This window comes from Gambusia affinis, linkage group LG15, assembly GCF_019740435.1.
Source record: "Gambusia affinis linkage group LG15, SWU_Gaff_1.0, whole genome shotgun sequence".
NCBI lineage: Eukaryota > Metazoa > Chordata > Actinopteri > Cyprinodontiformes > Poeciliidae > Gambusia > Gambusia affinis.
Window position 1 is genome coordinate 11,489,192 of NC_057882.1, and position 12,275 is coordinate 11,501,466.

Sequence of the window (12,275 nt, forward strand, 5' to 3'; positions counted from 1 at the left end):
ATAAGTGGAGACTGCACGACGTTCTCTTCATGCAAGCCAAAAAAAATAATAAAATTCTTAATATGCACCATTAAAGACACTTGTATGATTTTTAGGACATTTTTTATGAATTCAACAAGGCTTCCATATCAAATGTTCAAATGACACTAAAGTGTTGCACACTTAAAGATATACCAAGTATTTTAACAGGACAAATTCACCTTTTCTCCACATGTAAACATTAAAACCAGTTTATCACTCAATTCTTTCATGTTGTGCAGCCTGTTAGATAAGAGTTAAAAATAAAGGAACTGTACAATAATTTTACATTCCTCTAACAGTTCTGCATGGCTTCTGTCTTCAGTATTTACAGTCTCCAGTAACAGATTTAACTGAGGGAAAATAATTTGTGACACAGGATGTGAATAAAATAAAATAAAAATCTTAATGATCAGCACACAGCAGCATTTGTACTTCTGCCTATTTAAAAATAGGGTAATAAAAAACAGAACTAGGTTTGTGATAAACCTGAATAATCATGTTGGTTTATACAAATATTTACAGAGGATGTGATGAATAGATACTTTTCAAATTGCAATTGTTGCAAGAACACCATATTTACAGGCTGGTACTAAAACACAAAAAGCCTACAAGGAACTTATTTAAAATTTCAGGCACTCAAGAGAACCACAAACGGGAATTATTTTGACTGAGAATTATGTTGGCCATTTATCTTATTCTGTAAATTCCATCCATTACTCTAAATTTTAGCAACAGATTGTAATTCTGTGGGTTTTTTCCCTCCTTTACCCACCAGGACAGACTAGAGATCCTGCAGCCTGGCTGCTTTTTAAAAGGAAACAACGTCACTTAAACTGAAATAGTAAAATAATATTTCTTTTTGTGTGTGGAGCACATTCTTTAATCAGAGCAAAATGGAATATTGTTAAACTATGCTACATTTGAAAAACCAAAAGATGTGTTTCTGTTGTTGGATCATTTTTTAAGCCTTTCCAGGATAAATAACTTGGCTGATAATATTCACACTTGAAATATGGAAAAAGATGTTGACCAAAAGATCAAATAATAATTATAATTTCAAGATAAAAAAATATTTTAAAAAATCACATGGAGTTGTGCCAACAGAATAAATATTTAACTTTTAAGCTAAAACTATAAATGCCCACATTGGACAGCTTGAACGTTTCCAATGTCAGGTTTTAATTTTACATTATTAAACAAACAAACAAACTTCAGTCACTTTAAACGCACCATTTTGGTTAATTACCAGCAATGTTTCCACAGTGAAGAGCGCCAAGTTTTGTTACGTCGTTACTCATTTCCAAGAATGTACAAACATATTAATCAAGAAACGATGAGTGCTGCGAACCAAAGCTTATGCATCTCAAGTAAGTCCATGTTCCACTGTATATCTGAAGAGAAGTCCAAGAATAATAAAAAAAACTTGATCTGATCCAACACTTTGCTCCATGACTGCTGTCCAGGTTTGAGGGTTTAGTGAAAAGGAAGATGCTTTTTTTTTTTCTTTTCTTTTTTTTTGTTTTGTTTGTTTGTTTTACCACTTTCCTCTTTTGCTCCAGTCCTTTGGAGTGAAGTGGAGACATTTAGGGTCGATGCGCAGGTGCCTCTTCTGCATGGCTTTCTCATGTCCGTCCACAATGTCCTCAGAGAGAGTCAGGATGTACTGGCCCTGGAGCAGAGAACGACGTTATTTACATGTTTACATCACAGCGTCCATGCTTATATAATGCAGCCCTGCAACAGTTTTCTTTCAGAAATGGGACTAGAATCTCAAGTCTCTTAATATTGCTGAATATATATATATATATATATAAAAACTTAAAACCAAACAAATCATCATTGATATTTGAAGATTAATATCTGATGTCCATATGGCTACCAGCAGCGTCAGTCAAAATAAAACTTCCATTTTATAAAATACAAGTTGGAGAAATCTCCATTGATGGAGTTCAGATTTTCCCAATTGCTTCATTCAGGCGCACCTGGACACCAGGTTGTTAAAATATATAAAAAAACAACAACTCCAAAGTGAATTAAGCATTAACTTACTTTAGATTTAAAATGTGGGCACAGCCGTATTTAAAAATGAGTCCACACTAACAGACCTTTTTCAAATCAAATAGTGTTTAATCTATCAAAGGCTTGGCTGTCCTTGCTTATATTACTTTATTCATTTTTAATCCAGTCACAGTTCTATATTTTCTACCGTTATTAATTTAGGAATATGATCAAATCTAATTATTTTAGAAATTCAAATACATTATGTTTTTATTTTTTTACTGCTGGGTAATGTAAATAATAGAACCCATATATTTTTTATTTATTTTTCTGAACTGAATGTGCCGAAAACATAGCAAAACCATGATTTAAGTGTAAAGTTACATCTCTTATGTTTTCCATTCAACTAGTTATTATGAACTTCTTTGTCAGATAAAACCTCAAACTACATTGAAGTTTGTAACATGACAAAATGTTGAAAAGCTTTAATTTATGAATAGTTTTTCCAGGAACTGTACACTTAAAATATTCCGATGGTTTTACAGCTAATTACAAGTAAATGAGATGTTCATTAAGCACATTCAGTCTCTTTGCGATTGGGTTTAATAAAACCGCTGCAAACTGTAAAGAAGCATCGTTATTTTTGCATTGGTAGATTCACAATCAGTTCTGATCTCTCACCTTGTAATAGTTGATTAGGTTGAGGTACTGGAGTGTTGAAATGACATCCTCCTTCTTTACACTAGTGATTTCACTGATCTCACTGTAGAAAACAACGGACAGACAAATTATTACATTATCGTTCTGAAAGAGATTCCATGGCCAAATGTTCACAACCTCTGCATACTTTATGGTTATCTGGGGTCGTTCTCCGTTTTCAGGCTTGAGGTCCATGAGAATTTCTAGGATTGTTTGGGACCAATAGGAACGATACGACAAGAGGCCGAGATCAGACAGCGGCTTCTCCGGAGTTCCCGTCTTCCCCTCCACCTTTGACAACTCGTAACCTAGTGAAAAAAAAAAAAGAGTTAATCATAAAAAAAACATTTACAATTATAAAAACGCTTTCCCTTCAGACTTACTGAACTCGATGAGCAGCTTCCCGTAACCTCTGCGCTGGTAGGGCGGTAACGTCAGGATGCAGGCAACGTTATAATCTTCTGTCGACTCTTTTTCCTGAAAATCAACACATGATTGAAGCTCATCTTTGGCAGCTATTGATTAAATGTTTCCTGGTGAGCATGAATAAACTTTCCACCCACTTATCTCGGTCTAGATGTCATAATCTGTGTACCTTGGAGAAGTAGCCGACTATATGGAAGCCCTTGGAGTCGTACTCCGTCATAACATAGAAGAGGAAAGGGTCTGTGTCGTAATACAATGTCTTGTGGTCCAGGAAACACTTTGCCAGTAAACACAAGTTTTGGGAGTAATTCTGAAAAAGTGAAAAAGACAAATGTGAACTGGGGGGAAGTATATAAATAAACTTATCGGTGAAGCACAGGTATAACAATTGTTACTTTGTTTTTCCTGCCGTCGATCTCAAAGAAAGAGATGGTGCCCTTGCGGTAGATCTCATTGCCAGGAGGATGTCTTAAATTACATTTAGTCTGGAAAGAAACATAAAAAACAATGAGCACGTTTCAGATGGTTAAGTAATACACAGAACTTTCAGTCTTGCTTTAGTTGGAAAACAAAATCATTACCTTACATCAATTTTATTGAAAAACAGAAAAATGTTTCAGTGCTTTGCAAAATTGTTCACAGCCAACAAAGTGGCACCTAGAAACTGTTGCTCCTTTGCACACAGACTGGATGAAGCATACGTTTTCAAACGTTCTCCTTTGGATTTAGATCTGAACTTTTCTCGTTCTAACAGATTAATTTGCTGCTGCTTGCTTTTTTTTTTTCAGGATTATTCCGAATTTAACCCCATCTGTTTTGACACAAACTCTCCCCAACTTCCCCACAGATTGATGCAACCAACGCTGTGTTACACAGGGTCAGAGAATTGTGCAGTGTTGGATTTTCAGTACAAAGAGCATTCTGTGGCAACTGACTGTTCTGGATTTTACTTCACAGCATCAGAGTAAAGGTGAATTAGTTTCTTACTGCTTAACCGCTCAAGATCTTTGCTGGGAAAAATTCAAGTGTTGCCAATGCTTTTGCAATGCACTGTGCTGCCAGTGAGAACGTCAACGAGAGATTCTTACCAAATGCCTCTGAAGACACTTGAGGCTTTTGAGGTATTTCAGACAGAATTCACAGAGGTAGAGGATGGGTAACGTGGTGAGTTCCTGTGGGTACGGTGAGAAGTACCAGGGCTTCAGTCTGTGTCGGCCCAGCTCGATGCACTCGATGTTTTTCATCCGCGTGACGATGTCATCGTGGCTCCGGTCCGACACTAGACTGCCGGTCATCCGCGGGGCGCTCGGGATGCCGTCTGAGCTGTCCTGAGAATCCTGACGTGGAAAAATAAAGATTGTAGATGCGGTTAAGCCAAAGTCAAACTAAGATCAAATAAGCAATTATTTTTGAATTAAAGTTGAGATTTATTCAGTTTCCTTTGATCAATATGAGCCAGAAGCAGTAAACTAGGGTCAGAGGTAAGCTCCACCTCTGTTTTATTGGACCCACTATGGCACAGCTCAACTTGGACACCAACACACAATCAATGGGCAATAGTAGGAAATCCAACAGACCTCTGGTGGCGGTAGAAACACAGTGGCACTTTGAGGCTTGTTATACTGCAAAACCTTTATCATCTAGCAGAAAAAGACACAAAAACACGGACTTTTGGAAACTAATGAGGGGAATAAAATGTTTCATTTCACACTGAAAGCTTTGGTTAAGGATCACTTTTGAATGACAAACACTTTTTCTCCAATCCAGTGTGAATTCATTGTGAGTCTGCCATGCAGATTGCTAATCATGGATAACCACAGATTGTATAATGAACGCATGAAAAGATGCATAAAGATCTGTTATTAAACAGAATGGAAGAGCATTCTGAATAAATCTAATGAGTTGTTTGGCTTACACGGGGAAAATGTTGACATGAAATAAAGGTTTGACTTCTGAGATATTTTTCCTCCCCAACTGTTTAGTTAAGCAGTTACAAAATGTTAATGTTATCAGTGAAAGACACCAGATTTTCTCATTAAAACACACAAAATTATTGATTTCTTTTATGATGTGTTAAATGCTTTTTTAAAGATGGCTTCTGGTTTTTCCTTAAAGAATGAACACAGAAGTAACTGAAGAGTACAGTTAACAGGATTGACACTAAGAAATAAAATCGTATTAAAGTACAAAACATAAATTCAGAAAATTCTGATTTTCTGATATATATCTGATATATATATATATATATATATATGAAAAACAATCATGAAAACAACAAAAAAAAGAAACTAGCAATCTCCCACCTCCTGTTTTTTTCTCTTTTTTTACAACATTGCAAAAATACCAAACGATATAATCTTCATAACTCACAATCATAAAGTGGTGAGTTGACTTTTAAAAGGCTTAAAAAGGAATAAGATCAAGATAAAGAAAAACCAAACATTAAAATCCACATTCAACCTCAAATAGGTTGTACTTCAGGTTGTACTTCAAGTGTCCAAAACTGCCTAAAACAAGACAGTCTGGTAATTTTCTGGCAGACATTCACTCTAATAACCTTTCAGTCTGTAAGCATGGCAGAGTTCTTGAGCAAGGCAGGATCCCTTCACTGTCCAGGTTGGACACAGCCTTCAGGTTTTGATCAGTGCACAGAAGGAAATTCAGCAAGTGATTAATTTTTGTAAATTTAAAAACATTTTCTGATTAAGTTATGTTTTAATAACGGAGTGTGAGCTATTTCTTTTAAACAAAGTTGGACTATCTTTACGTTTTTGGCCATTTAAATTGGTATTGTTTGTAGTTTAGCATCATTTTATCAATATATGAGGATCAGAAAATGTATTCTAAATTTAGATGTATTTGTAGTCTACAAATTATAATAATTACCCAGTGTATTTGTGTGAGAAACAAAATAATAAAAAAAATTTTTTTACATTTTCAAAGCATACTCTGATTGGAAATCTACTTTTGAGAGAAATTGAGCCGTTTAAAACATAAAAAAACAAAACAAAAACTTTTTCATAACATTTCACATATGAGTTAGGTAAAACTCGTAAAACACAGTGTATTAATAAAATTTCAGATGTGCATGCTGCATGCTTGTTTTACAGAATTTACTTAAATGCTGGAGAATATCAAAAATATAGAAATGGTTTACAATGCATCAGTCAACAGCTCATAAAGCCAGAAATGAAAAAGGACACAAAACCTGATGGAGACATTAGAAGAAAGAGAAAAGCTGCCTTTAGAGTGAAAATGTATCAGCCACATACCTCATCTGGGACCCCGCAGTTAGCTTTCCTTTTTCTACCAGGCTGAGCAGGTATGAGGCGCCGGGCGGTGCCATTCTGAAGAAAGAAGCAAAAAAGGCTTGAAAAAAAAACAAAACAAAAACATAACACCGAAACAAAATGAAGTTGTTCCTACCGTTGTGAGCGAGGAGAGCTGTTCGTGATCCTCTCTGGACTTGAAGGTGGTGGCTTCTCTGACAACAGGAAAAACAGCCGCCTGAGAAGCTTCGGCTGAACTTGGTAGAGAGGGCACAGGGGTCACGGGGGGAACCTGCGTCACCAGGGGAACGCTCTCTACTTTCCTCTTCTGCAGAAAACAAACAGAGTTTCAGCTTTAAATCAACTGGGAACAGAAAAGTTACACACTCGACCAAATCACGTCCTTTGTTAAACAAAAAAACAAACAAACAAACAAACAAAAAAACGCATTTGGCATTATACAGATGAAACCAGATGTTTGCGTAGACTAAAAAAAACATTTTATTTATATTTCTGTTATATTTTCTAAATGATAAAACCAGTAATTTTCTAAAAAACATTGCTTTTTAAACTTCTCACAATAGTTTATTATTTTTGCTCCAAGCTTAGAGCTTTGTAATGGCCACTAGGTTTTAACCTCCTGGTTTCTTGACACGTTATGGCAATTCTGCAACATTATGTTCTAAATGTCATCTAGTTTGTGAAAAGCGTCAGTCTCTCCATCAGCACAAAACAAGACAATGCCATCCACATAATTAAGTTTTGGTCCCCGAGTGTTTCTGCAAACACTCCATTTGTGTTGCTTTGTCATTAATGGCTTTTTTTTTTTTCCCACAGAGAGTTGTCTTAATTTCCATGTCGGTTCAGGAGCCAACAGCTTCACAAGGTCTTTTGTTTTGGAAATGATTAAACATATTTCATTCAAAAACATGTTCATCTCTGCCACAAAGAACTTGTTTCCTTCCTGAAGGGTTTGAATGATAACAATGCTGTTTATTCTTCCTTATAATTGTTTTGATGGATGAATGTGGCGGCGTCATGAATCTGGAAATTGTACCCAAGGACGAACCAGTTTTGTGGAGGTTCACAATTCCCTACCTGTTATCTTGGCTGATTTATTTTATCCTTTCCCACATGGTTAGAAAACGAAAAAGTGTTTAAGGTGTTGCCTTAAAATACTTCCACAGAACCTTACAAATCCAAGACAGTCATCTCAGTCATTTCCCAAAGTATTTAAACAAATCAATCTAAGTGAAGGTAAACTTCGAAATGTGAAAAATTTAAATTCTATGAAAGATAATCTGTGGCATTTAGCAAACAGAAATAGTTTTGGCAATGAGCTAAAACAGGAAAGATTTATTTCAACAACCTTCAAGCAAGAAAACAACCCTTTAAACCTGAATGCAAAACCTGAAGTCCTGCTCAAATAAATGAGAAACATTCATATAAGATTTACAAATCTGGGTATTTGAATAACTGAGATATATTCCTCATGTCTTCTTTACATCTAGATTCCTTTGCAAATTTAAGAACATGGTTGTGCAGTGAGAGAGAAACATTAACATCAGGTTTAATGTTAAGTACCGGTGTGGGGAGCGTTTTGCCTCTGGATGGGGGTGTGGCAGATGGTAGGTTGAGATCTAGACTCTTCCTCTGGACACACAGGAAGAGAAGAAAGGGATTAAACTGACATCCATATTTACTTGCATATTAGTATGCAGCTTATGTAAACAGTTAACAGCAAAACAATGCCTAAAATAACTTGGACAGCCTTGGTAGTAAAAATTATCTTTACAATGATCGTTTGGCTCGATACTGCGGAAGATTACCTGTTTCTTCTGTAAAGCGGGGTCAGTATCTGTTTCTCTTCTTTCACTCACCTCACAGGAGAAAAGCAAACAGATGTTAAGGGCTTAGACAGGCAGAAAGTGGGCGGACTGAATTTATTTTGTTTTTTACAAAGCAAAGATTTACAAGAAAATCATGGTGGAGACAGAGACATAAACATAAAAATTATTTTCATTGTGTACGTCTTGATTGGTTATTAAATCAAGAGTCAGTGGACATTATACATACAAATCGTGTGATTTTTTTTTTTTTTTTTTAGAATCAAAGAGCAAAGTTAAAATCTAGAACCACTTACCATTTGTAGGAAAACAGTTTTACAGCCTCAAACACAACAAATCTAAAAGCATCGACAAGACAGGGAACTTTTTTCTCCTTTTTTACGTTACTATCATCATTTTCTGAATAACCAATGAAAAGCATTGCATAACTGAAGTGGAGGGAAAAGAAAACATGACTAACATTTTTAAAAAGTAATCTGAAACGTGTGGAGTACATCACCTTCACCCTTAAAATTAACAAGGGTTCTTTTATTCATTATATACATTTATAATGTTCAAAAACATCACTTATAAAAGTCAAATGTAGTCTTTTCGACACCTTGTGGGCATAACCTGATTATATGAATGATAAATTAGATGAAGATAGTATTGAAGTTTTTTTCAAACTACAATATCTACAAGGAGTCTCCCTGTTTTAAAGTTAGTCTGTGGTTAGATATAATTTTATATTTTGGGTAACATACTGAATGAAACTGAAGCGTTTTGAAGAACTTTAAGTACTGTATATGTGTTCTGCCCACCATCAGACTTAACATCTGTTTGCTTCACTGCCACACTCTGTGCTCTCATATACTGCATTTTAACAAAGCCTCCAGTAAAACCCACAATATCCACACTTTGTTCAGTTTCTGGTATCAGACAACAGAAAGTGATTAAAAGGAGGAGCAAAATGTGAGGGTTAACCTGGCAGTAATGAGGAGTTTTCAAACTCATAAAACACAGACTGGAAAAAGGGGCAAAGCTACATGGTGAGTGCAAGAACAAATAAAACTACTTAAAGCTTTACAGATGAAACTAAATATCTGCTGATCTAAAAATCATCTTGTTAAAAAGATGGAATTGTGTAATACAATTGGCCTGGATTGAGCATGCAGCTGTCTGTTGACATTTGTTGTGTATTGGTGCTGTTCATAAACTGAATTTAACAGATCCTGTTCCTGCTTTGGATGGTAAAAGTTTATATTTGAATGATGGGTTAGTGATGAGTAAATTCAAGCACCTGATCATTGGTAAAACATTACGTCGCATATCCTAGATAAAAAAATAAACAAATTACAAAGCTTTGATAAAAAGTCTCATACAATTTCCCACAAATCTAAACATAAACTCCTGATATATAAACTCCAAGACGAATATGTGTTGTCGCACACACTTACCACCTCTCTCTCTGGTGAACTGGGACGGGAGCCTGACAGACCGTTCTTTGTGGGTGTTTTAGCTTCTTTCTTTGGAAACTGAAGCTTCTTCATGTCCAGTCTGTCGGTCGTCACCCACTCATCCAGGCGCTTATTGACTGTGACACAATAAAATTAACATAGGCAGGGAAACAACTGCTACGCAATGCAGAAATCTCATAGATATTTAAAGAATAAGCAGGAAATGTCTATTACCAAAAGAATTCTGAAAACCTTTTCCTCAAAAACAAAATCTTAGAACTAAAAAATGCCACATTTTAGTGTATGTACTTGATAAATTAACTCAGGTGAGGAGTTTCCAGTAACTCCAAGCACTTACGGGTGACAGATAAAACATTATTTGAAAATGTAGTTTAAAAAAAAAGCTTTACTTACAGTCGATGTAGTGGACATAGTAGAGCTTTCTCCCAGAAACTTCCTTCACACTTAGAATCTCAGCCAATGCTGTAAGAAAAACAGAAAAATCTTAAACTGAACCTAAGCCTGCATCAATAAATTGTGTGTTTTCATTATCCAATAACTGTCGATATGTTTTAAGAGGCACATTAACATTTTCAAAGAGATTCATGGTCAAAATAAACAAAGTTATATGAAAGGCCATCAGAAGGACTTTAAAAGCTGTTCAGATTGGTCAACTGCCATAATAATCATTAGTTCTCTGCTGAGCAGCTCTTTTTGAACTTATTTTTAAAATATATTCAAATTTAGCAAACAGACTAAAAAAATATAACTTCTGCTAACTGACAGGTTTATTATAGTAAGATGTAAGGTTAAATAGAGGAAAAACAAAATATATATATATCAATCTAGCCGATTTTCTTATTGCTTTTTAGTTTTATTTTGAGAAAGAGATTCATTTATCTTTCACAAAATATAAATTATTTTATCGGGTACTTTTGTAGCTCCGTGTGAACAAGGAAGGAGACGACTTGAAATTACAGTGCAAATGACTTTATGTTTTGAAATCAAACATTTACAGCATGAGCTTTACGAAGATTTCTTTTTTATTATTAGTTCCAGGTGAATAATGACAAATATATCCAACTACGTACAGCTGTTTTTATCTTAACGCTGCAGTTTAACCACTTAACTGATCTATTCAGCCTTAAGTAGCATTGTTTTTATGACTAACTCACCGTTGAAATGGCTCAAGTCGACAAACATCATATGTATGAAACGATAAAAGTGACTTAGAGAAGGGCGTCCTGATAACCCCACCATACATCAAAGTTTAATGTGTATTCTGAACGTGAAGCTCGGTGCTTTAACCTGAGGCCGTATGTTTGTGTCCGTTAACAACAACCAGCTGAGGCTCGGTACTTAGCGTTAGCTTCTAACAACACTTACGCCATTCGTCTTCATGTTCTTGGTTTTTACGAAGTACGGGGAGGCGACAGCCTTCCACAATCTCCACCTGAATACAACAGGAAATTATTTAACAGCCTAACAACGGGGAATGTCATTGAATAACATTGTTTATTTGGAGAACCTACCGAAGACGAGTTGTCCGCCATTTTCGTCATCTGTGAGTGTCGGGAGCAGGGTGTTGTGGGAAAATGCCGGTCTACGTCAAAGATGAAATACGCGACAAGATTGTTCTTCAGACACAAAGCGGAAATTGTAAAGTTTCAAGGGGGAAGCGAGCGGAAGAAGCTGTTGAGCCAAAGAGTACAACGCAGGAAAGAAAACAAAATAACGTCTAGAGTTAGCTGTCGGAAAATTTTAAAAAGCGACAAAAACTTTCACAACACAAGGATATATATGTACCTCCAAAAATACTTACAAAAACTGGGATCATATTAGTCAAATTTTATTTTAAATTTTTAATATTAAATTGTAATAAAGTTACTTATTTTATTTTTGCAGTTTGATTCTACGTACGATTCAGTGCGTAGTTAATTTCAATTCATTTATACAAATTCACTGTAGCTCTAACCGAATTATTTTAAGTCACTGTTTTTGCTGGAGGTGAAATCATTGCCCCAGTCTTTAGCCCTCTAACATGTTTTCTTCCAAGATTTTCTTAAATATTCTGCCCATCTTTCCATCAGCTCTGACCATCTCTGACTTGCTGCAAAAGAGCATCCATACAGCAGATTTCCCCCAAAATATGTCACTATGGGGTTAAATGGTGCTCAGGGTGGCATGTAAATTAATGTACGTTACCTAGCATAAATAGGTTTTGCCCTGATTCATAAAGTCACATTTTAGTCTCATCTCACCAAAACTCTACAATAAAATGTGTTTTGCGCAATGTTCAAAGCTTGTATTTTGCACAATGTCCAAGCTTTGAAAATTGTGCAAAACACATTTTGCACAATGTTAAGGGAGAATGCCTTAAACAACATTCTTCCTTACCTGACTGCTGTGTTCCTTGGTTTTATGAGCTTGTGTTCATTAATGTTCTAAAAAAAAAAATAATAAATTGGAAGTCTTCATGTAACAGCTTCATTTGTGCTAACATTCAAGTTTATATTGGTGGACTCAATTTACTGAGTATGTCCCTTCTGGAGCCAGCTATTTCCATTTACTTTTTAAGG

At 35.5% G+C, this 12,275-nt stretch overlaps 1 protein-coding gene across 1 annotated transcript; it reads right to left on the reverse strand.

Moving 5' to 3' along the window:
- Positions 1-85: 85 nt before the first annotated feature.
- LOC122844617 (histone acetyltransferase KAT5-like) lies at positions 86-11,336 on the reverse strand. Its single transcript, XM_044140256.1, has 16 exons — positions 11,229-11,336; positions 11,083-11,149; positions 10,111-10,179; positions 9,697-9,833; positions 8,243-8,293; positions 7,998-8,066; positions 6,571-6,741; positions 6,417-6,491; positions 4,722-4,784; positions 4,233-4,481; positions 3,540-3,629; positions 3,314-3,454; positions 3,102-3,195; positions 2,867-3,026; positions 2,701-2,782; positions 86-1,690 (listed from the first exon to the last, which is right to left on the reverse strand). The coding sequence occupies exons 1-16, from the start codon at positions 11,256-11,258 to the stop codon at positions 1,556-1,558; spliced, it is 1,683 nt and encodes a 560-aa protein (XP_043996191.1). The 5' UTR covers positions 11,259-11,336; the 3' UTR covers positions 86-1,555.
- Positions 11,337-12,275: the final 939 nt, after the last annotated feature.